Genomic DNA, 22,285 nt, shown 5'->3' on the forward strand with positions numbered 1-22,285 from the left:
GGGTCGCTGGAACCAGTAGTGACCCAGGTCCGCCACCCCACCCCAAACCAGTTCTCCCACGGGGCCGCCATCTTGATTTTCCGTTCTGCACATGCGTGGAACAATTGTAATTGCACAAATGTAATATCGTTGGTTTTTTTAAACATTTTGTGCATGGGCAGACCTATTTTTGGGCAAATGCGCACACGCGCAAAATTTTTGCTTGCACCGAAACAGCAGTAATGCCGGGAGCAACCCACCACCTCTGGCGCATACACTCATATTTGTGAACTGGTGGGGAAGTATAGTCCCTGACATAGACCGTTACTTACCAAGGCAACCTTGGGGTCCGAAGCTGTGACTTCCGGCGGCACATTTATCGCAACAGCGTCCTACAACATTGGGTTTGCATTGGCACTGGCCTCCAAGTTTTGTGCAGTGGGAATTTAAAGAACCTTGTGGGTGACACCTGCAGGCTGTCAGGAGGAATACATGTCATTGAAGATGCCAAAGTAGAGAAAAAGGAAGAATAGTCAAATTCCAGAGGTATCGGTAGTCCTATTCAGTGACTGTTTCAAGTTACAACGGGACTGAAAAAAGTGACAGTACAATGGTGGGATTCAATTTTTTTTTGCTACTGGTTCTGTGGGCGTGGCTTGGTGGGCATGGCATGGCTTGGTAGGCATGGCTTGGTGGGTGTGGCAGGGGAATGATACTGCAAAATTCCCATTTCCTCCCAATGAGCTGGGACTTGGGAGGCAGAGAATGGATGGAGGTGTGGCCTATCAGAGGTGGTATTTACCGGTTCTCCGAATTACTCAAAATTTCCGCTACGGGTTCTCCAGAACTGGTCAGAACCTGCTGAAAAACACCTCTGGAACAGCTGAAGCCTGTTCCCGATGTGCACATGCGCAGAGCTGCCAGGAGACGGGAACAGTTAAGGAACAAAGGCCGACTCTGGAGTAAAGGCACAGGTGGATGGTGAATGGCCCCTCCCAGAGGGAATAAAGAGGAGCAAAAGGGGAATGGAGTTTGCAGGAGACAATTAGTTCAATCCATTAGAGTGAAGATCTGTTCTTGATTTCTTGCCAAATAATTGCTTCTACAGCGTGGAGTTTGGAAGATATCGGCTTGGCAGCTCTCCAAGCCTGATAAAGGCCTGTAGTTTTGAAATCTCTTGAAAAACTGTTGGCCGGGACTTTGCTGGAGAGGAATTCCCTTTAACTTAAATACAAGAGGTTTTATCGGGACAAGGAGTCGGCTTCTAGATCAGAACAGTTGCCATGGTTATAATTCACTTTTTAAAATGCCGTTGTAACTTTGAACGTTCACCAAAGGGACTCTTGTAAGTCAATGACTACCTGTACAGGTGTATAAAATATGTGGATAACACCATCGAGGAGATACACTATTTCAACAGGTAGAAGACAAGGACTTACGGACGGCGCCATTGTGAATCCGGGCAGACAAACTCGCAATGAGTTTTGCACAGGTTTCTGGTAAGATGTGAGGCCCGATATCTGAGGCACTCTCTACACAGTGATACTGCTGGAACTCCTCCAAATCATTTTGATCGCATAGGTTTTCCACGGAAGCGATGGCAGGAAGGAGTCCGATCTACAATTTTAAAAAAAATTATTAATTTTCTACTATTACATTTATTTCGTGCTTAATAGCCAACAACATGCAATGCAGCCACGCGAGCGATTGTGGGTGCACCTAGGTACACCCCCCGGGGAAGGTCCTTCTCTGTAGCTGCTCCGGCCCTATGGAACGATCTCCCCATTGAGATCCGGACCCTTACTACCCTTCTGGCCTTCCGCAAAGCGACCAAGACCTGGCTGTTCCGGCAGGCCTGGGGCTGTTGAATTGGTTCCACCACAAAACCGCGGTAGACTAAAGCGCGCTCGACGAAAGCGCGTATGTGACGTCATCACAGCGCGACGAAAACATCGCGCTGTGAGCGGTAAATTTAAAATTAAAGCGAAAACCTTACCCTAACCCCCCCAAACCTAACCCTAAACCTAACCCTTAACCTAACCCTAAACCTAACCCTAAACCTAACCCTTAACCTAACGCTAAACCTAACGCTAACCCTTAACCTAACCCTAAACTTAACCCTAACACTTAACGTAACCCTAAACCTAACCCTAACCCTTAACCTAACCCTAACCCTAACCCTAAACCTAACCCTTACCTTTATGTGAATCGGCTTGCTTTAATTTAATTTTAATTTTAATTTAATTATTTTTTTTTTCGTCGCGCTGCTGATGACGTCAGGTACGCGCTTTAATCGGGCGCGCTTTAGTGGACCGCGGTTTTGACGGGTCACGGTTGAATTATCCAGCCCCATCCTAAGTTATGAATGTTGTTGAATTTTTAAATTGTTGTCTTTTATTTTTATATCCCCCCTTCCCTTTTTATTTGTAAGCCACTCTGAGTCTTCCGAGAGTGGGCAGCATACAAGTTAATTAAATAAATAAATAAATAAATAAACAAACAAACATAACTTTCTACTAAATTTGAAAACAGAAGACAAACATGCTAGAGAAACAGTGATACAGTGGTCAAAAAAAAAACTTTGGACGTAATATGGAACTAGAGAAACGGGAAAGAAATTGCAAGTTAACAATGGCAACTTCATATTTAAAAAAAAATACTTATATAAAATGTTTTTCAGATGGCATCGACTGACTACCTGCCGGGTTAGCCAAAACGTTCAAAATATGTCTAGTAAATGTTGGACCCGTGTTGCAACTCAAAAAACGAAATAAGGGCAGGCTTACTGAAGCAATGGATGTAAATCTCTGGCATTTTTCATGTTTGAACTAACCGTGAAAAAAGAAATAAACTCTCGATTCAAAGCAGAATTGTGGTGGCGTGTTCGCATTGCTATTTTTAGCGTTTTTGAATTTTTTACAACGGGGCCCGGTTTCAAAATTACGACGGTTGCAGGGTTCGTGCAGTCATTCGACCCCCCAGGGATGTATTGTTTTTAGCGCTTGAAAGAAATGGATGGTCGTAAGGCTGACGGTTTGTATATCTGCATCATTATTGCAAATCATCACCACCACAGTGACTATTCAAAGTTACAATGGCACTGGAAAAAGTGACTTACGACCATTCTTCACACTTACAACCTTTGCAAAATCCCCATGGCCGTGTGATCAAAATTCATACCCTTGGCAACTGACTCATATTTATGACGGCTGCAGCGCCCGGGTGGTGGTGGTCATATGACCTTCTTTTATGACCTTCTGACAAGCGAAATCAATGGAGAAGCCATATCCACTTCACAGCTGGATTACGAACTTATGGACTGCATTGATTCACTTAACAACGGTGGCAGGGAAGGTCGTGAAATGGGGCAAAACTCATTTAACAAATGTCTCGTGCAGCATCGGAAATTTTGGGCCCCATTGCGGTCGTTACTCAAGGACTGCCTGTATAACTATTGGGATATTTAAAGGAGCCGAGGTGGCGCAGTGGTTAGGGTGCAGTACTGCAGGCTACTTCAGCTGACTGTTATCTGCAGTTTAGCGGTTCTAATCTCACTGGCTCAAGGTTGACTCAGCTTTCCATCCTTCCAAGGTGGGTGAAATGAGGACCCAGACTGTGGGGGCGACTCTGACTCTGTAAACCGCTTAGAGCGGGCTGAAAGCCCTATGAAGCGGTATATAAGTCTAACTGCTATTGCTATTGCTATAAATCGATAGATGACAGAAAGCATTCAGTTCCCCTCCTAAATCCATGAGCTCAAACAGAAAACAAAAATTATTATCCTATCATTGCCACTTACTGAATCAACCAATATGGAGGATCGGGACTTGGGTTCAGGATCCGACGTCTTGGAAAAATAGACATCTACAAAATATTCCGTCTTTGGTTGCAAGCATATTGGGGTAGATAGCAACTGAATTCTGTCGGAAAGAATCAATACATCACTTAGGGATTTAAAAATGCAGTTCTTCTGGTTTTAGGATTAATTAAAAGCAGTGGGAAATGTCTATGTTCATGTATTGCAACTATTAGCCACGGTGGCGCAGTGGTTAGAGTGCAGTACTGCAGGCTAAATGTCGCGCATGTGTGCACTCATCAGGGTCGTGTTCTGGAAAAGCCGAACTTCCGGGTTCTACCACGCATGGGCGCCCGACGATCAGTTGGCTGGGGCGCATGCACAGGCCGGTTTTCGGCACTGCCCTGCGCGCAAAGGGATCGCGCGCTGGAAAAGCCAAACTTCCGGGTTCTGGCGCATATGCATACCCAACAATCAGCTGACTGGCGTGCATGCACACACCGGTTTTCGGCACTGCCATGTGAGCGAAGGACAGCTAATCGTCTCGAAACCCGGAAGACAAACAGACAAGGCCGCGCGTGTCGGGCAACATGCCTTTGTATGCCACTTTGAGCACGCTTCACCATTATGGCTCTATTCTATGTCTGTGTCTACATTAGTGGTTAAAATTGTGGAAACCTTTTGTGAAAAGTGTATTTTTGAGGTTTGATGGCTAATAACACCACTTTTTTTTTTTTTAGTTATTTTTAGTAGCCCCATAAAATTACATATCAATGGAAAGATAATTTAATCAGGAATGTAATGCAACAAGGCTTGTTCAATTATCTGCATTCTATGAAAAGTTATAGCCAAATATACCCGGCAATAAAACCCACTTAATAGAAGCAATCATTCAATCTTGGTTTCACATTATAACAGCTGCAGAACTAAAAGACTTGGTTCACTCCCTGGGAAGGCTGTGATTCGTGGTAAAGGTTACCCAATTGTTCTGCCCCCCCTCTGTCTGGTAATGAACACAGACACAGGCTTAGCTGTTTGCCACTCTTTATTCACAGCAATTATAATCCTGTTGGCTGAAAGCCCAGACACGACTCACTGGCAAGACGTTGGCAGCAACCCAGACTCCAACAGACATGGGAACACAAGGCAGACCAGACAAGGAGTTCTCCAGATTACTACGAACTGTTGTGTCCTGCAAAAGGACTCCTCCCAAAGTCTCTTCTTATATACTCTCTTGGGAGGGGCCAAGCCACAACCACCTGGGCTTGATTATCTCTTCTGAGTCTGTCTCCGTAACTGCTGCCTCCGTTTCTCTGCCCTCCGTTGCCTGGCGTCAGGGACAAACTCCCTTTGATCTTGCCCACTGCTCCATGCCTCAGGCACCTCCTGGTGGCCAACTAGCCTCTCTGGTCCCTGCTCTGAGTCTGAACCCTGCCCAGGGTCCTCCACATCTTCCATAGCAGACTCATAGGGGTCCTCGCTATCAGAGTCCATCGGCAGCTCAACCAACTAAGTATTAACTGGCATGGTGATAATATTAGTACATCTCGTTTTTTCTACATGTTTCACTTTTCTTCTTTATAACTTGCGGCGTTGTCGCCACACTGGAGGGCTGCTCATGTGTCCTTGCCTAATCAAAAGGAAAACACCAGACGAAATTCCTCGGGATGAGCTAAAGCTTCGAATGATCATCGAAGGGCTCTTTTATTAGAAAAAGTTAGTTACAGCGTCATCAAAAAGGAGCGTATCAAAAGGCATATATAATCACACATGGCACAAGTAAACTAATGAAAAATCACAGCATTCTACAAATAAACCAATAGAAAATCACATCATGGCAAAGGGTGGGCAAAGGGGGAACAGAAGGTTAAAAGCTGCATGGCATTGGGAGGGGGAGAGGGGGAATAGAAAGTTACAGCACAGCATAGGGGGAGAAAGGGCAGGTGTGGGAGTAGCTGGCTCACATAGTTCTTGTTACATGAGGCTGCATAGTGAGTTATGACCGTTAGGCCAGAAAGATGTTTCTGGCGCGATGTTTTTGCATCCCTGTGTATGTGTGTTTCAGACAGCAGAAACTGCCCTGCACACAAACACCCGGAATGAATTCCAACAATAACTGCTCTTCTAATAGCAAATCCTTCATAAAAGTTCTTGCATTACATTCTTGATTAAATGACCTTTCCATTGATATATAATTTTATGGCACTACTAAAGAAAAGTGGTGTTATTAGCCATCAAACCTCAAAAATACTGTACACTGTCCCCAAGAGGTTTCCCCAATTTTGGCCACTACTGTATGTCTATATCTATTTCATTCACTTTAATTTTTTAAAAACGGAATTCCAGACCTCCTTGTGGATGGCAGATCAAGGAACCGTGGTTCTTCCAGAGCGACTTGGTTCTTGCAGGGTTCGCTTCCTACAGGACCAGAAGACTTAACAATAATGGTTGCTCCCCAGTCAGCTGAAGCCTGGATGTTTGGTTGAGAAAAAAAACAAGAACAACAAGATTCAAACAAAGTGTAAATATTTCTAATTTTATGAGCGGTGTTAACAAGAGCATATGGAGTCATTGGACCAGGAAATGAAACAGCTGCTCAACAGAGGTTTTCTTTGCAAATAAGTGTTCTCTGGGCCAGTTCAATGCTAAGGTAAAGCTAAAGGTTCCCCTCGCACATACGTGCTAGTCGTTCCTGTCTCTAGGGGGCGGTGCTCAGCGTTTCAAAGCCGAAGAGCCAGCACTGTCCAAAGCAGTAGCAATAGCAGTTAGACTTATATACCGCTTCATAGGGCTTCCAGCCCTCTCTAAGCGGTTTACAGAGTCAGCATATTGCCCCCAACAACAATCCGGGTCCTCATTTTACCCACCTCGGAAGGATGGAAGGCTGAGTCAACCCTGAGCCAGTGAGATTTGAACAGCCAAACTGCAGAACTGCAGTCAGCTGAAGTAGCTTGCAGTGCTGCATTTAACCATGCGCCACCTCGGCTCCGTGGTCATGTGGCCTGCATGACTAAATGCTGAAGGAACACGGAACGCTGTTACCTTCCCACCAAAGGTGGTTCCTATTTTTCTACTTGCATTTTTGACGTGCTTTCGAACGGTTAGGTTGGCAGAAGCTGGGACAAGTCACAGGAGCTCACTCTGTTGTGTAGCACTAGGGATTCAAACTGCTGAACTGCCGACCTTCAGATCGACAAGCTCAACATCTTAGCCACTGAACCACCATGTCCATTCAGCCACCGCGTCCCTTCAGTTAATACTACCCCCCTTCCAAAAAAATTTTTTTGCCAAGACAACCAATGTGCACACATCTCCCACATGCTCCCTGCACATGTGCGGCAGACACAGAGCCAGAAATCAGCTGGCCAGCAGGAGGCATGTGCGCCAATGGTGGGTTCCAAGCGGTATGGCCGGGTACAGCCATACCAGTAGTAGCCGGGAGCAGCGGCCATTGTACCGGTACGGTGGCTCGTTTGGCCCACCTGCCTGCCCGTGTTCCGTAGTTGTTTATAACGCAACCAGCCAATTGCACATGTGTGCACAGCATATGGCACTTGTGCAACCTCCACCGAACAGCTGTGTGTCGCAGGGCGGTGGTGATGCACAGTGCGCATGCCTGACTAGGACACCCGGCCCCGTGCGCAGAATACTGGTCGCAACAGGACCCGGAACCCACAACTGGCACATGCATGCACGGTGGAGCTGAACTGGAACGACGGCTCATGTGCCCACAGAGAACTCTATGCGCCACCTGTAGCATGTGTGCCATAGATTTGTCGTCACAGCACGAGAGCAAACTGGCTCTCTATACGATCGCTACACTGCTTAAATTCTTATTCCATTGAGATGAATGTTCACACTCTAATCAATGGTGACACAAAATTACACTATTTGCACGCCTCGCATCCGAAGGCCTTTCGTTTCAAAGGGATCATTCTTGGATTGTAGTCTAGGCGAAGATCAGTGGTGGGATTCAAATAATTTAACAACCGTTTCTCTGCCCTAATGACTATCTGGGTAGGTGGGGCTCGGTGGTCATGTGACTGGGTGGGCTTCGCCAACTCAATGTCACTCAGGTCGATGAGCGCTTCGCCTTAGCTGTTACAATGTAATAAGGGTTAACCGGAGAGGCAGTTTCTGTAAGCAGGGCAATAAAGATTAGGCTAAAAACAACACCAGAATGTTTCCTTCCTGCCTTCCTTACAGGATTAGCCCTGTAAAGTGGGAAAAAACAAAAGGAGATTTCTTCCAACAACCGGTTCTCCGAACTACTTAGAAAGTTACCAACCGGTTCTCCCGAATAGGTGCGAACCGGCTGAATCCCACCACTGGCGAAGATCTTTGGATCCATAATACAGAGGGTGGAAAATGGAATAAACACGACAGTCGGGGTAAATCCAGAAGTTTAGACTTTTAAAAACATTTCATAAGTCCAAGTACTTTACTTATTCCAGAGTCCTTATTTTTGGTCTGGATCTCTACTAAAACAAAATGATTAGGCATATCAATAATTACCTCTGGCTCATAACGGATGATGGCGTTAAAGTCCATCAGAAAGGGAATGTTGTCGATGGAAAAACGTAACCCAGCTTTGCTTTCCACGCGCACAAAACCCAGCCCTGACCACGTCACGGGTTTTCCAGGGATGACCTCTTTAATCACAATATTCAGAGACGGGTTTCTGCTGAATGGAACCGGATTCTGAAAGATGTTTTTTTTAATTAAAAAAACAACAACTTTATTCCAGTAGCCAAGGGCATCCAAATACGCTGGCAGAATAAGCATTATGCTTTTTCATCTCTCGGCTACCACCTCTTCTGATTTTGGCTTCCCCAGCAGCACGAAGCCTCGTCCTCGTCCCAATAAACTCCCTTTATTTAATTTACAGTGCAGCAAAGTCTTTTCTCTCTCACAGCCTTTCAAGATAGTTCCCAATTACCGACCTTTATCAGGCTTGGAGAATGGACAGGCCGATATCTTTCAGATGCCGCAATACTTGGCAAGAATGCAGGAATGAACTAATTGTCTCCTGCAAACGCCACTCCCCTTTTGCTCCTCTTTTATTTCCTCTGGGAGAGGCCATTCACCGTCCACCTATGGCCTTATTCCCAAGTTGACCCGTGTTCTTTAGCTGTTCCCTTCCTCTGGCAACTCTGCGCATGTGCACACTGGGAACAGGCTCCAGCTGTTCCTCTGCCTCACTGATGTCTGACTCTGAAGGCAGCTGATAACTGATCTATGGCTCTGGCCCCCTTTCTGCCTCCGACACAGAGCCCTCATCAGAGCCTTCCCCAGACTTCAGGACTGGCCCATGTTCCTCCCCAACCCTCCTCACTGTCCGAATCTGCTGCCAGCTCCTCTGCCCGCTGGTGGGTCACAACACCACCTTCCAAACATATTGGTTTGGAATAAAAAGTCTAATCAATAATAATACTTTTTAAAAATTAAGAAAAATATTAATTTACTTGTCCAGCGGTCAACTTTCTGTTGCCCCTTTTCTTCATCTTCTTCAAGACAATTTTCCCATTTTCAATTGTGAAGTCGTAGCCTCGTTGCTGAAAATAGACATCACAGCGTGGCTTGGATGTTGGTTGAGCCTTATCAAATATATATCGAAATGATAACAGGATCAGAATCTGAGAGTTAGTGGTAGAAATACATTCCCTGCAATCGTACTGTGAATAACTGGGCAAGCATGGCAAGGGCAGAATTTTAAACCGTCTGTCGAATTCCCTGTAGAAATGGAGCTTTCCGCCATTTCGAACAACAGATTTAAAGGGAGGAAAGTAAAACTTCTCCGTTTTCAGAAGTTATTAGGCTAATGAAAAGAAGTAAAAACCACAAAGAGAAAGAAGACACACTTCTTTCAGTAGGCCGGATTGGGAAAAGCTACTCTAAATGTGCCACAAATATGTATTTTTCTTTCTTATGAATTTTAATCGGGCTACAGTTGGGACGACCGAATGGAGCTCAGCGTTTGCTGGCCGGATGCCCTTCCTGAGGCCTACACCGAGTTCACAGCAGATATTTTCTCTTTGCGCTCTAATAGAGAAACATTGGCTGATGCCTAGGATTCAACTCACAACCTTCTGAGTGATAGGCAAGCAGTGGTGGAATTCAAATAATTTAACAACCGGTTCACCAGCCAGGTAGGCTGCTGTGGGAGCCTATCCCAACCCTCCACCTCCACCACACATGTGGGACGAGCCTCCCGTGATGGCCAACCTGAACCGGATGTTAAATCACACCCACCCACCCACCCTATCAAAGTGGATCCTGGGTGCTGCGCTGCAATGGAGAAATGAGAAATGGAGTGGCTGGCACAGAGGTGGGATTCACAGAGGTTTACTACCAGTTCGCAAATGTGAGCATGCATGTCAGAGGTGAGTTCCTACCGGTTTGGACTAGTTCGGCTGAGTAGATAGTAACTCGGCCAGCCACGCCCCCAAACCAGTTCTATTGGCGGCAACCATCTTGATTTTCGCTTCTGCGCATGCAGAATTTTTTTGTGTGCGCTGAACCGTCAGTAATGCCGGTAGCAACCCACCCCTGGTGCTCATGCACACGCTTGTGTCACGCATACTCTCACGTCGTGCACATGCTTGCATCGTGCACATTCTTGCCTTCCGCGCATACCCACAGCCTCAAAAATGAGGCTATATAGGACATCATGTAGCCAGGACAGGCGGGCAGACATCATGTAGACGCAGGTCGTCACTACTGGTTTGCCTGAACTGGTCCGAACCGGCTGAATATCATCTCTGGGCTGGCACGAGGGAAGGAGGAGGAGCAGGGAGAAGAACGAGGGAAAGCGGCCGCTTCCTTCCCTCATGACGGCTGCTCTGTTGCCCGTTTCTCCATTGCAGCAAAGCACAGCACCCACGATCCACTTTGATAGCTGAGGTGGGCAGCAGTGGTGGGATTCAGCCGGCTCGCACCTATTCGGGGGAACCGGTTGTTAACTTTCTAAGCAGTTCAGAGAACCGGTTGTTGGAAGAACTCTCCTTTTGTTTTTTTCCACTTTACAGGACTAATCCTGTAAGGAAGGCAGGAAGGAAACATTCTGGTGTTGTTTCTAGCCTCATCCCTATTGTCCTGCTTACAGAAACTGCCTCTCCGTTAACCCTTATTACATTGTAACACCGAAGGCGAAGTGCCCATCGACATGAGTAATGTTGAGTTGGCCACGCCCACCCAGTCACATGACCACCGATCCCCGCCTACCCAGCTGGTCATCAGGGCAGAGAACCGGTTGTTAAATTATTTGAATCCCACCACTGGTGGGTAATTTTACAACCAGTTCGTCTGAACCGGTGCGAATCAGCTGAATCCCACCACTGGAGATGAGCGTCTTCACTTCTCAACCACCACGCCACTGCTGCCAGCCACAAATAAATAAAGTACACTCATTTCTTTTTCCCATAATTTTAGTTTCCCATCTTGTCTCTGCTTCCCGCGAGTCCAGAAAGGGCTATTCTACACGTTAATCTGCATTATTTGTAACCCAGTACAAATGCATTAAAATACCAAGGGCAGAGGTCCAGGGAGAGGCGTTGAATCTTCAGCTTCGTAGATATAATAATCTAAAGGTAAAAAAAAGTAGCCTGCAGCTGGGTCTCCACATTGTCTGCCTACTATATTAGATCGGCAATCACACTGTCCATCAGTAAGTGCACACCTAGGAAGAAACAACAGTGGAAAATAAATTGTGAGAAGAAGCTAAAGGAGACTAAACTAGGACTTTGAAATAGCTTTCTGTTCTGTCCCCCCTTCACGGCTTGTTAACAAACGCCAGGCAGACAAACTTAAAAGGACTTTTCTTTATCAGTTCTCGGCTCCGACTGGCTTCGAGCCCAAAAATAACATAAATACCAGATAACGGAATGAAAACAACTCTTTTTTACGGCAACACAATTTGAACAAAATGAAAGCAAAACACTTCTTCCAAAGTCTCTGTGAATCAGGGTTACAGAAATACAGAGCACTTCTTCCAAAGTCTCTATGAATCAGGGTTACAAAAATACAAAGCACTTATCAAAGTGAATCTTACATACACCACGACTGATGATCAAACAATGTTGAACGAACCAAGGAACGTTGACTCCTGCAACTAGGGCGTGGCACCATCCGTCCTTTTATCCCCAGAATATGCCCCTAACGAGCCCCAGCTGCATAATGAATCTTGTATCCCAAAAAGACTCACAGAAGACATCTGCTGAGTCACAACAGTTTTCTAACCAATTCTGGGCAGTCCTCGACTTACGACCACAATTGAGCCAAACATTTGCTGTTGTTAAGACATTTGTTAAGTGAGCTTTGCCCCCTTTTATGACCTTTCTTGCCACCATTGTTAAGTGAACCATAACCACAGTTGATGATTAAGTGAATCTGGCTTCCCCATTGATTTTGCTTATCAAAAGGTCCCAAAAGATAATCACACAGCAATCACATAATCACACAGCCAGGTGTGGGATTTGGAGGTTCTCTGAACTGGCCATAACGTTAGTTATGGGTTCACCCATCCCTGGGTCCAACACTCAAGAAATAAAAGAATTGCTTTCTTTTAAAGATGAATCTCTAATACTTCTCTTATTTTCCAGGGGACTGTTAGGTTATTTTCTTTTTCTAAATATTGTGAAGGAGCTAAGATAGAAGCTTACGAATTATTGTAGGCACCACCAATGTCACAGTCACACGGGGAGCATCCGTATACGTGACTTCCAAGACCCCAGTATCCGTCCTACAATGGAAAAGAAATGAAATGGAGCGTGTGAATTCAATTAAAAACACCCAGGTGGTCCTCAACGTACGACCACAATTGAGCCCAACTTTTCTGTCGCTAACTGAGAGACATTTGTTCAGTGAGTTTTGCCCCATTTTTACGGCGTTTCTTGCCAGGATGGTTGTGAGCTCTGCCTGATTTTACGACCTTTCTTGCCGCAGATGTTAAATGATTCCCTTGCAGTTGTTGAGTTAATAACAGGGTTGTTAAGTGAATCTGGCTTCCCCACTGACTTAGCTTATCAGAAGGTCGCAAAAGGGTATCACGTGCCCCTCCCCGGGACACTGCAAACGTCATAAATACGAGGCAGTTGCCAAGCATCACATGACGCAGGGACACTGCAATGGTCGTAAGTGTGAAAAATGGTCATGAATCACTTTTTTCAGTGCCGTTGTAACGTCCAACGGTCACTAACCAAACTGTTGTAAGTTGAGGACTACCTGCAGAGGTGGGTTCCTACCTATTCGGTCTGGGGTGGACAAATAGGTAGTAATTCCAGCGGTGCCATCTTTATTTTCTGTTCTGCACATGCGCAGAACAATCTTCCTTTAAAAAAATGTGTAATTTGTATTCATTTTTTAATGTGCACTTGCGTGGATTGTTTTAAATGAAAATAGCAATAGCAATAGCAGTTCGACTTATATACCGCTTCATAGGGCTTTCAGCCCTCTCTAAGCGGTTTACAGAGTCAGCATATATCGCCCCCAACAATCCGGGTCCTCATTTTACCCACCTCGGAAGGATGGAAGGCTGAGTCAACCCTGGGCCGGTGAGATTTGAACCGCCGAACTGCAATCAGCTGAAGTAGCCTGCAGTGCTGCATTTAACCACTGCGCCACCTCGGCTCTTCTATGCACGTGGAGCAATTTTTATTTTTTTACTACCAAACTGGTAATAATGGCGGCCGGAACTCACCCTTGACTATATATTGACTCTGATATTTGGATTAAAAAATGGAGAAAATAAAGGGAACACTTTGCCCTAAGCAAGAAACTCTACTTGAAAAACTTCTCAATACATACCAGACAGTCTTCACAACGTTGTCCAGTGACAAATTCCTGGCACACACACTTTCCAGATTCTGGGTTGCAGACAGAGAAAGGCAAACTCCCCGCTGAGTGACACCTGCAAGCTGAAAAGACAGAATTCCAGACCGCCATTTGGGTGAGAAATGGATGGCAGCAGAAATGCCCTGATGTCCAGGGATATGCAACCTTAAACACTCAAAGAGCCATTTGGACCTGTTTCCCACACAAAAGGAAACACCGGGAGTCACAAAACCTAGGTGGGAGTGGTCAGCTCAATGTCACTCCCACCCAGTCACATGACTCCCCAGCATGGGTCTCCATCTCTCTTTCTCTCCCTCCCTCCCTCTTTCTCTCTCTCTCCATCTCTCTCTCTCTCTCCATCTCTCTCTCTCTCTCTCTCTCTCTCTCTCTCTCCCCATCATTTTTTCATTTCTCTCTCTTTCTCCTCTTTTCTCTCTCTCATCTGGGCTGAGATCACAGTGGCAGCAACGGCGACTCCTCCTCCTGCTGCCACTACTGTGCGCTCAGGTGTATAGTCATTCGCGCTGCACAGAAGAGCTGGAACTCTTCCCTCCCTGCATCCAGCCGCTGCAGCTCCTCCCTGTTCTTCTACTTACTGAGCCAACATGAAGGGGACCTCGGCTGCCTGTGAAGGATGTGGAATCGGAGAGGCTCGCACCTTCTTGGGGCATGTGACTATGTCGGGTAGTGGTAGGTTGCAGGCGGTATGCTCCGGTACGGATGTCCCGGTGCCTGCCCGGAGCACTGGGTACAGTTCCGGTACAGTGCTCCAGAGGGCCCACCTGCTCGCCTGAGCTCCTTACCTGTATTTCAGCTCTTCGGTGTTTCTGCGCACACACATGGAGCATGGCGCCTGCGCAACACTCCACTCAGCAGCTGGAGCGTCGCAAGAGGTAAGTACGTATGCATTCATGTGGTGCACATCAGGCCCCATTGCAACCGTTTCGGTTGCAATGGGATCCGGATCCCATAACTGATGTTGGGCCAGTGTCTCGAGGCGGAGAGCAGGTCGCTCTCTGGGTTGTCAGGGAGCTGCAGAAGAGGGGTCAAAAAGCCACATGCGGCTCTGGAGCCACATGTGGCTCCGGAGCTGCAGGTTGCTGACACCCAGGTTAGTCAAAACTATATAACAATACCAAAGAAATGATAGAATTTCAAGACGGGCAACTAATATTTTGAAATACAACTCATTCGTGTGGGTTTTTTTCACCCTGACTTAAGTCTACAAGACCTGAGCCATGAGAAAATGAAAGAAAAATCCGTACGCTGACAGCCGAGGGGATCGCTTCCATTGATTCCATAGTAGTGTGGCTTGCACTTGTCACAACGGACTCCTTCAACGTTGGCTTTGCAACGACACTGGCCAGCAATGGTTCCAAGGACAGGATCTGAATGATCCTGGCACAGCCCATCTTGCAGAGTGCCTTCTGGATCACAGTCACAAGCTAGAGACAGGCAGACAAATACTGATATACTAGGGTACAAGGGAACAACGCAACGTTTGGAAATGTCACCCCAATTGATACGAGTCGAGTTCAACATAGCAAGTCCTACGAGTTGTCTGAATCCCACCCTCTGGATTATTTATCTCACCAGCGCTTCACACTTACGGATACACGCGTGAGGGTCCACCATGGCCTTCTGGGGATCCTGATAAAAAAAAGGCTTGCACCGTCCACAGTGTTGCCCCATTGTGTTGTGCCGACAGTCTTCGCAAACTCCGCCCCTGGTACGGTTGTTAGCAAGGTACACCGCCATATCAAAGTGGCAGCTCTCCGAATGACCATTGCAGTCACATTCTGAAAGAGAAAACAAAGGTAACGGGGCCCTCGCACACCAATAAGAACCAGATGCATCTATTCTATTCTATTCTATTCTATTCTACCATTCCAATTTTCTACTCTGGTGTATTCTACTCTACTCTACTCCACTGCACTCCATTGCAATTTTCTAATCTATTCTATTCCATTCTGTTCTGTTCTCTTCCATTCCAATTTTCTATTCTGTTTTGTTCTGTTCCATTTTAATGTTCTATTCTATTCTATTCTACTCTACCATTTCATTCCAATTTTCTACTCTACTCTACACTACTCCATTGAAATTTTCTATTTTATTTCATTCTGTTCTCTTCCATTCCAATTTTCTGTTCTGTTTTGTTCTATTCCATTTCAATGCTCTGTTCTATACTGTTCTGTTCTGTTCTATTCTATTCGCAGCTGTTGCTTTAATATGTTTACACCACCCAGAGTCACAATTGTGAGTTAGGCATCAATATAAATAATTTAAATAAAATACAGGTAGCCCCCAGTTGACGATTGTAATTGGGACCAGAAACTCCACTGCTCTGAGATGTGGTCACAAACTGTAATGAAGAGTTACTAGTACCGCAGTTCTGATTGCGGTTGTTAGGCATGATGTTATCCAATCACCCTTTACAACTTCCTTCCGCCTTCTCTACGGATTTTGCTTGTTGGAAGCCAGCAGTGAAGGTTGCAAATGGCGGTCACGTGACTGTGGGATGCTGCAACATCATAATTGTGAGCCAGTTGCTAAGCACCCGAATCACAATTACAGGACCGGGGCACACTGCGATGTTTGCAACTTAAGCGGCCTTAAATCTCCTCGTTCAGCACTCTTGTATCATCAAACAGTCACTCAATGAACGATTGTTAACGGAGGACTACCTGTTGAATGAAATTTCAATTGAACTGTAGGAGATGACCAGGCTGAAGGGTCAAACACGTCATGAGTCAACACATCATGAGTCCTGCGCATCCACAAGAGTTCTAAATCTAGCCCTGAATTCCTTTCTATTCTTATCTCTCTTGACTGTTAGTTGGTCAGATTCATTTCCCTTGACTGTTAGTTGGTCAGATTCTTGTAGAGAGCTTAAGCTTGCAATAAACCTTTATGCTGATTTGAACTGCCTGAATCTCCTGATTTCCCCGGCACTTGTCACTGCCATGGCAATGGAGATTCAGCAGGATGGTGGGCGATTACATTATCCACAAATCTGATAAAAATTAAGCCAATCACTGGAGTACTTTGGCAAGCATTTTCCTGGGATCCTTCAGCCGGCCTCCAAGGGACATCATTGTAGAAATCTTTGCATCGTTCACAGGACAAACCATCTGTGTTGTGTTCACAAAGGCAGTTTCCGTGGACCTGAAACACATTTGGACGCAAGAATGGCAGTTAAAATTTATTATGGTAACCTTATTGCTACTCCAATATCTATTTACCAATTACACTTAGGAATATTTGTCAGGTGGGAAGAATCAGGATGACACATTAAATTCCAGCTTAGCTGATTTATTCCAGCTAAGCCTAAGAATCTAGTCAATTAATGGTCAGCACTAAATGTGTCCTAGATAAGACAGTGGAATTCAAGAGTGGTTTGATTTTGACCGTTTGTGGCAACATAACAATTCTAGGCTAAATCCTCTCTTGACTCCACCCTCTGTGATCGGTTTCTTCTTCTACACTCTTGCTGCCATGTTTCCGTGGTGCTCAAAGGAGTTGTCAGGGTTCCTCAAAAGAAATCCAGTTATTTATTAGGAGCTTCATGTCGGCACGGTCCAAGTGAAGCCAATTCTGACCCCACGTAATTTACGTAATTTACCCCCAAGGTGTGTCATCAATCACATTCTCCAAGGAAGCAATTGGTTGCAGAGATCACTCCCCTCCGGCCGCTGTGGGAAACCGCGGAGAGGGCCTTGACAGAGATATGGCTGGAATGTGCTTTTGTTTTGACTGACCTGCTGCCTCACTGCAGCCCCAAAGTTCGTTTTCCCAGTCACCCCTGCCTATGGCAACTCAAGAGCAGGCCAGGGATGATTTGCGAGTTGACGGAGTCTTCTGGAAAGAGAACTCTTTCGACTCACCATCCCAGGCTCATGGAAGACGTCCCCTCGGAGATTTTCTCCAGGTCCACAGTGGCCGGCGTGGCCATTGCACATGCAGCTCCCATGCACAACCATTTCATAAAGCGCGTAGTAGTATTTTCCCAGAAGATTCTGTTCCTTTTTTCCAAGTAAAGTATCTCCCAACATGTGAAGCTTTGTAAAGTTGACTCTTAGATTTGTAAAAGCCACCAGCTCTGCGATGAAAATTTGGGGAAATGTGAAATTGCTCAAAATAATATCCATAATGGCAGACATAATATTATATCCATATGTTATTATATATGATGTGGGGGGGGGGGAGCCCTCATCCCTAACCTGTCAAGCTCTTAACTCTCTCAGTTGAGTTTTTGTATAGTTCTTAGTAATATTTTAACTTTGTGTGGTTTAAATTTTTTAAAAATCTTTTTAACTATTTTTAAAATTTGTTTTATAACCTGTAAACCACCCAGAGTCATCTTGTAACCTTGGAATTAATCTGGGCTGATCTGATTACGGGCGGAGAGGTGCTGGAGTCCTTTTTCTTCTTTTTTGGGCTGGTTGATCATCTCTTTTTCATAGTCTGTAGAGGTTGTTAAGGTGACACATAATGGCTATGTGTCCAGACAAAGAGAAAAAGCTCTTATGGCGAACCTATGGCATGCAGAGCCCTTTCTGTGGGCACGCAAGCCGCCGTCGCCCCAGCTCAGCTCCACTGCGTGTGTGTGTGCGCCTCCCACCAGCCTGCTGATTTTTGGATCTCTGATATGCAGGGGAAGGGACACATGGGGGAGGCTTGTGCGCATGCACGGGGAGCAAGGGGGACATGCCCACATGCAGGGGGGCAGGGGGGACAGCAGAAGGGTACGGCACCACCCATGGCCCGTTTTTGGTCCCAGGAGGCTACAGGGCAGGTCTATTAGGCCCAAAACGGGGCATCGGCAGAGGTGGGTTCCAACTGGTTCGCACTGGTTTGGTGGAACCGCTAGTGGAAATGGCAACTGGGTCTCCAAACCGGTAAGGACGGCATGCTCGCCACGCCCCCAAACCGGTTTTCTGGTGTCTTTTTTTTTGTTTGTTAAAATGTTTTAATTTTCCATTTTTCATTTTCATACAATCACATATATACTGTGCATAACCGGGGCCATACAACATTAAACAATAATCACAGCAGTTCCTCTTGTCAGCAATACCCCCAGAAATATAAATAAGATAATACTCAAACTCAAATAGAAACCCAATATACCTCTTCCGCTCTCCATACACCTCTTTCTTCCGCCCCCCTCCAACTTACTATCTTCCCTCCATCATTCCCCTCTACCCTACTTCCCCTCCCCCTCTACCACTCCTCTCTCCCAGTCCCCTCCCTCCCTTCCTTCTCACCCTCCCTCCCATCCTCTCTCCCGTCCCTCTCTACCCCTCTTCCTTCTATCCCACTCCTCCTCCCCTTGGTGTATTTCTACTATATGTCAATGTATTCAGCTTGTCCTATTTTTGGGTGTCTTTTTTTAATGTTCTGCACATGTGCAGACCTATTCATAGGCAAGTGCATGCGCGCGGAGCATGGCTCCGGCGTGCGCATGCGCAAAATTGCACATGTACCAACCTGGCAGTAATGCCAGTAGAAATCCATCCCTGGGCGTGAGTGAGGGTTGTCATGCATGCATTGCATGATGGGTGGGGGCTTTCGGCAGGTGACGACAAAAAGAAATTCCTCGGCATTTAACGCCAATGTTAACTTCAGACCAGTGGTGAGTTTCAAATTTTTTTAGAACCTATTCTGTAGGGGTGGCCTGTTTTGTGGGAGTGGCTTGGCGGTCATGTCACCTGGTGGGCGTCGCCAAATTGGAAAATGTGGTGAAACTCACTTAACAGCGTTCTTGCTTAGCAACCAAAATTTTGGGCTCAATTGTGTTCATAAATTCCCCTCCTTCCTTCTCTTTGAGAAGACCTCCGTTTTCAAGCTGCTTGTGAAAGAGGAGGAAAGGGGCAGAGGGAGGCTTTTCAGGAGGCCCCAGAGCAGTGCGTTCCAGTACTGGGCCTCCGGAAGAACGGATACTAGGAGGCACGCTAAATTTCACCAACCGGTACGCCCGAACCGGTACGTACCGGCTGAAACCCACCCCAACAATCAAGTAAACCAGTGGTCCCCAACCTTTTTATCGCCGCGGACCAGTCAGACGAGCCTCCCTCGGCCTTCCGGACCGGCGGGTGGGAAGGCGGCCATCCTGGGCGCGCGTTCCGCAGGGCGGGGGGGGGCTTCCTTCACGCCAAGGCCGACAGCCCGTGAGGCCGCCCCGCCTCCTCCTCCTCGGCCGCCGGGGGAAGGGAGGGGGAACCGACCCCGCGATCCGCTCGCTCGGGCAGCCCTTTTTCCTCGCTGCAGTTCGGCGGGGGAAAAAGATGGCCCTGTGTCCTACTTCGGGCGGGCGGGCGGCTGGCGCGGCGGAGGCCGGCTGCTTCCGAGGGGGTGGGCCTCCGCGCCGCGCTCCATGAAGGGAAGAGGGGGAGAAGGCGGGCTGTGGCCGAAGGGCCCCCGAGAGCCCCGCCGGCCTGACACAAAAAGCGCTTCGGCGGAGCGGCGGGGGGGAGGGGCGGGAGGCAGGTGACACTCCAGGAGGGGGGGCAGAGCTGCGCCGCGAGTCTTACGTAAAGCCCCCCCTCCCCGCCTCGGCGGAGGAAAACATCTCCCACCTGGGTGGGGCTGCGCGCGAAGCGCCTCTCGGAACGGCGAAGCTCCCCAAGTTCCCCCGAAACGGCCGCGCTGCGCCCCTCCCCCCCGCAACCTTAGTTTCTCCTTGGGAGGAAAATGCAGCGCCGCCGCCCCCTCCTGCCCCCCCTCGTCATTCCACGGGGCAGGCGGGCCGGGTGAGTCCGCGGACAAAGTTTCGTCTCCCAGGCAGCCTCCGCCAGCAGCATCCCAAGTTCGGGCCGAGGCCGCCGCCGCCGCCCCCTCCCTCCCGGGGCGAGCAGAGCAAGAGGGCGGGGGGGGGAGATCGGGCCTCCCCTCGCCCCCCCAGCCCCGCACATCTGGGGCGGCGGGGGGGCAGAGAAAGGGCGCGTTCATGAGGACTACAAAGTTGCAAATATGGCCCCCGGCCGCTGCAGCGATCATGGCCCCCGGCCGCTGCGCGGCCCGGTGCCAGGTACTCCACGGCCCGGCACCGGTCCGCGGACCGGGGGTTGGGGACCACTGAAGTAAACAATCCCCCAATCAAGAAAATGGCAAAGAACTAACAGTAATCAGCCCAAGCAAAGAATTTCTTAAGACCGCTCCCACCCAGACGGACAGGCAAGACCCCAGAATATAAACTGACAGCAAGCACTCCACTCCTTACTAGCACTGATGATGTTACCTAGTTGGGTCATGAAACGTCTGCAAGAAAACAACCAAGCTCAGAGAGCATCAAGGACACCACAGTCCTCCTCCTCCTCCTCCTCCTCCTCCTCCTCCTCCTCCTCCTCCTCCTCCTCCTCCTCCTCCTCCTTTCCACACCCTATTCCCTTCTAGCATTGATGATGTTACCTAATTGGGTAATGAAATGTCTGCAAGAAAACAGCCAAGCTCAGAGAGCACCAATGGCCCCACAGTCGTCGTCCTCCTCCTCCTCCCCCTCCCCCTCCTCCTCCTCCTCCTCCATCATTCCACAAGCCCTTCTCCCTTCTAACACTGATGATGTTACCTAGTTGGGTCATGAAACGTCTGCAAGAAAACAAGCATGCTCAGAGAGCACCGAGGCCCCCTCACTTTATTAACAATTGTGTTACACCACTGAGCTACCAGATGGACCAAAGCAAAGAAGAATGGGTGAAGGACCGTTCAAATCTGAACTATTCCTACCTTGGATGTGCGGAGCGTAAGAATTTTCTATTTCAAAAGTGGGGTCCAGAACTTTGAAAATAACCTGTCAAAATCCGAAACGACAATGATAAGCGCATGAAAAGATTGATCGGAAATGCACTCCTTGCCAATGCAGGTAGTCCTCGGCGTGCAACCACAACGGAGCCCAAAACGGATGTTGTTAAGTGAGACCTTTGTTAAGTGAGTTTGGCCCCACCTTGCGATCTTTCTTGCCACGGTTGTTAAATGAATCACTGCAGTTGATAAGTTAGCAGCTCGGCTGTTAAGTGAAATTGGGCTTCCCCATGGACTTCACATGATCACATGGCCTTGGGACACAGCAACGGTCGTAAATATGAGCCCATTGCCAAGTGTTTCATCACGTGATCATGGGAAGGCTGCAATGGTCGTAACTGTGAAAACCAGTTCCTTTTTCCAGTGCCATTGTAACTTTGAATGGTCACGAAGCGAACTGTTGTAAGTCGAGGACTACCTGTACTTAACTACGGCATGAACCATAAGAACTAGCAGTTTTCTGACTTCAAGAAAATTTGAACAGTGTTGTACATAATGATGCTTGTCATTGCACGGAGAATCAAAATCATTAAAGTGAAACTATGTCAGGGCTGAAATCCAGCAGGTTCTGGAAAACCGGTAGTGGAAATTTTGAGTAGTTCCGAGAACCGGCAAATGCCACCTCTAGCTGGCCCCAGAGTGGGGAGGGAATGGAGATTTTGCAGTATCCTTCCCCTGGAGTGGGAAGGGAAGGGAGATTTTGCAGTATCCTTCCACTGGAGTGGGGAGGGAATGGAGATTTTGCAGTATCCTTTCCCTGGAATGGGGAGGGAATGGAGATTTTGCAGTATCCTTTCCCTGGAATGGGGAGGGAATGGAGATTTTGCAGTATCCTTTCCCTGGAATGGGGAGGGAATGGAGATTTTGCAGTATCCTTTCCCT

At 47.4% G+C, this 22,285-nt stretch overlaps 1 protein-coding gene across 1 annotated transcript in view; it reads right to left on the minus strand.

The window, feature by feature from the left end:
- LAMB4 (laminin subunit beta 4) overlaps window positions 1-22,285 on the minus strand; it is a 59,731-nt gene that overhangs the window by 27,281 nt on the left and 10,165 nt on the right. The window contains exons 6-17 of the mRNA XM_032221890.1: window positions 21,329-21,392; window positions 17,491-17,705; window positions 16,651-16,771; window positions 15,217-15,405; window positions 14,872-15,051; window positions 13,580-13,689; window positions 12,436-12,515; window positions 11,303-11,453; window positions 8,291-8,476; window positions 3,779-3,892; window positions 1,419-1,596; window positions 312-455 (exon numbers count right to left, since the gene is read on the minus strand). Of these exons, the coding sequence (XP_032077781.1) occupies window positions 312-455; window positions 1,419-1,596; window positions 3,779-3,892; window positions 8,291-8,476; window positions 11,303-11,453; window positions 12,436-12,515; window positions 13,580-13,689; window positions 14,872-15,051; window positions 15,217-15,405; window positions 16,651-16,771; window positions 17,491-17,705; window positions 21,329-21,392 (1,732 nt within the window). The remainder of the gene's footprint in view (window positions 1-311; window positions 456-1,418; window positions 1,597-3,778; window positions 3,893-8,290; window positions 8,477-11,302; window positions 11,454-12,435; window positions 12,516-13,579; window positions 13,690-14,871; window positions 15,052-15,216; window positions 15,406-16,650; window positions 16,772-17,490; window positions 17,706-21,328; window positions 21,393-22,285) is intronic.

This window comes from Thamnophis elegans, chromosome 7, assembly GCF_009769535.1.
Source record: "Thamnophis elegans isolate rThaEle1 chromosome 7, rThaEle1.pri, whole genome shotgun sequence".
Classification (NCBI taxonomy): Eukaryota; Metazoa; Chordata; class Lepidosauria; order Squamata; family Colubridae; genus Thamnophis; species Thamnophis elegans.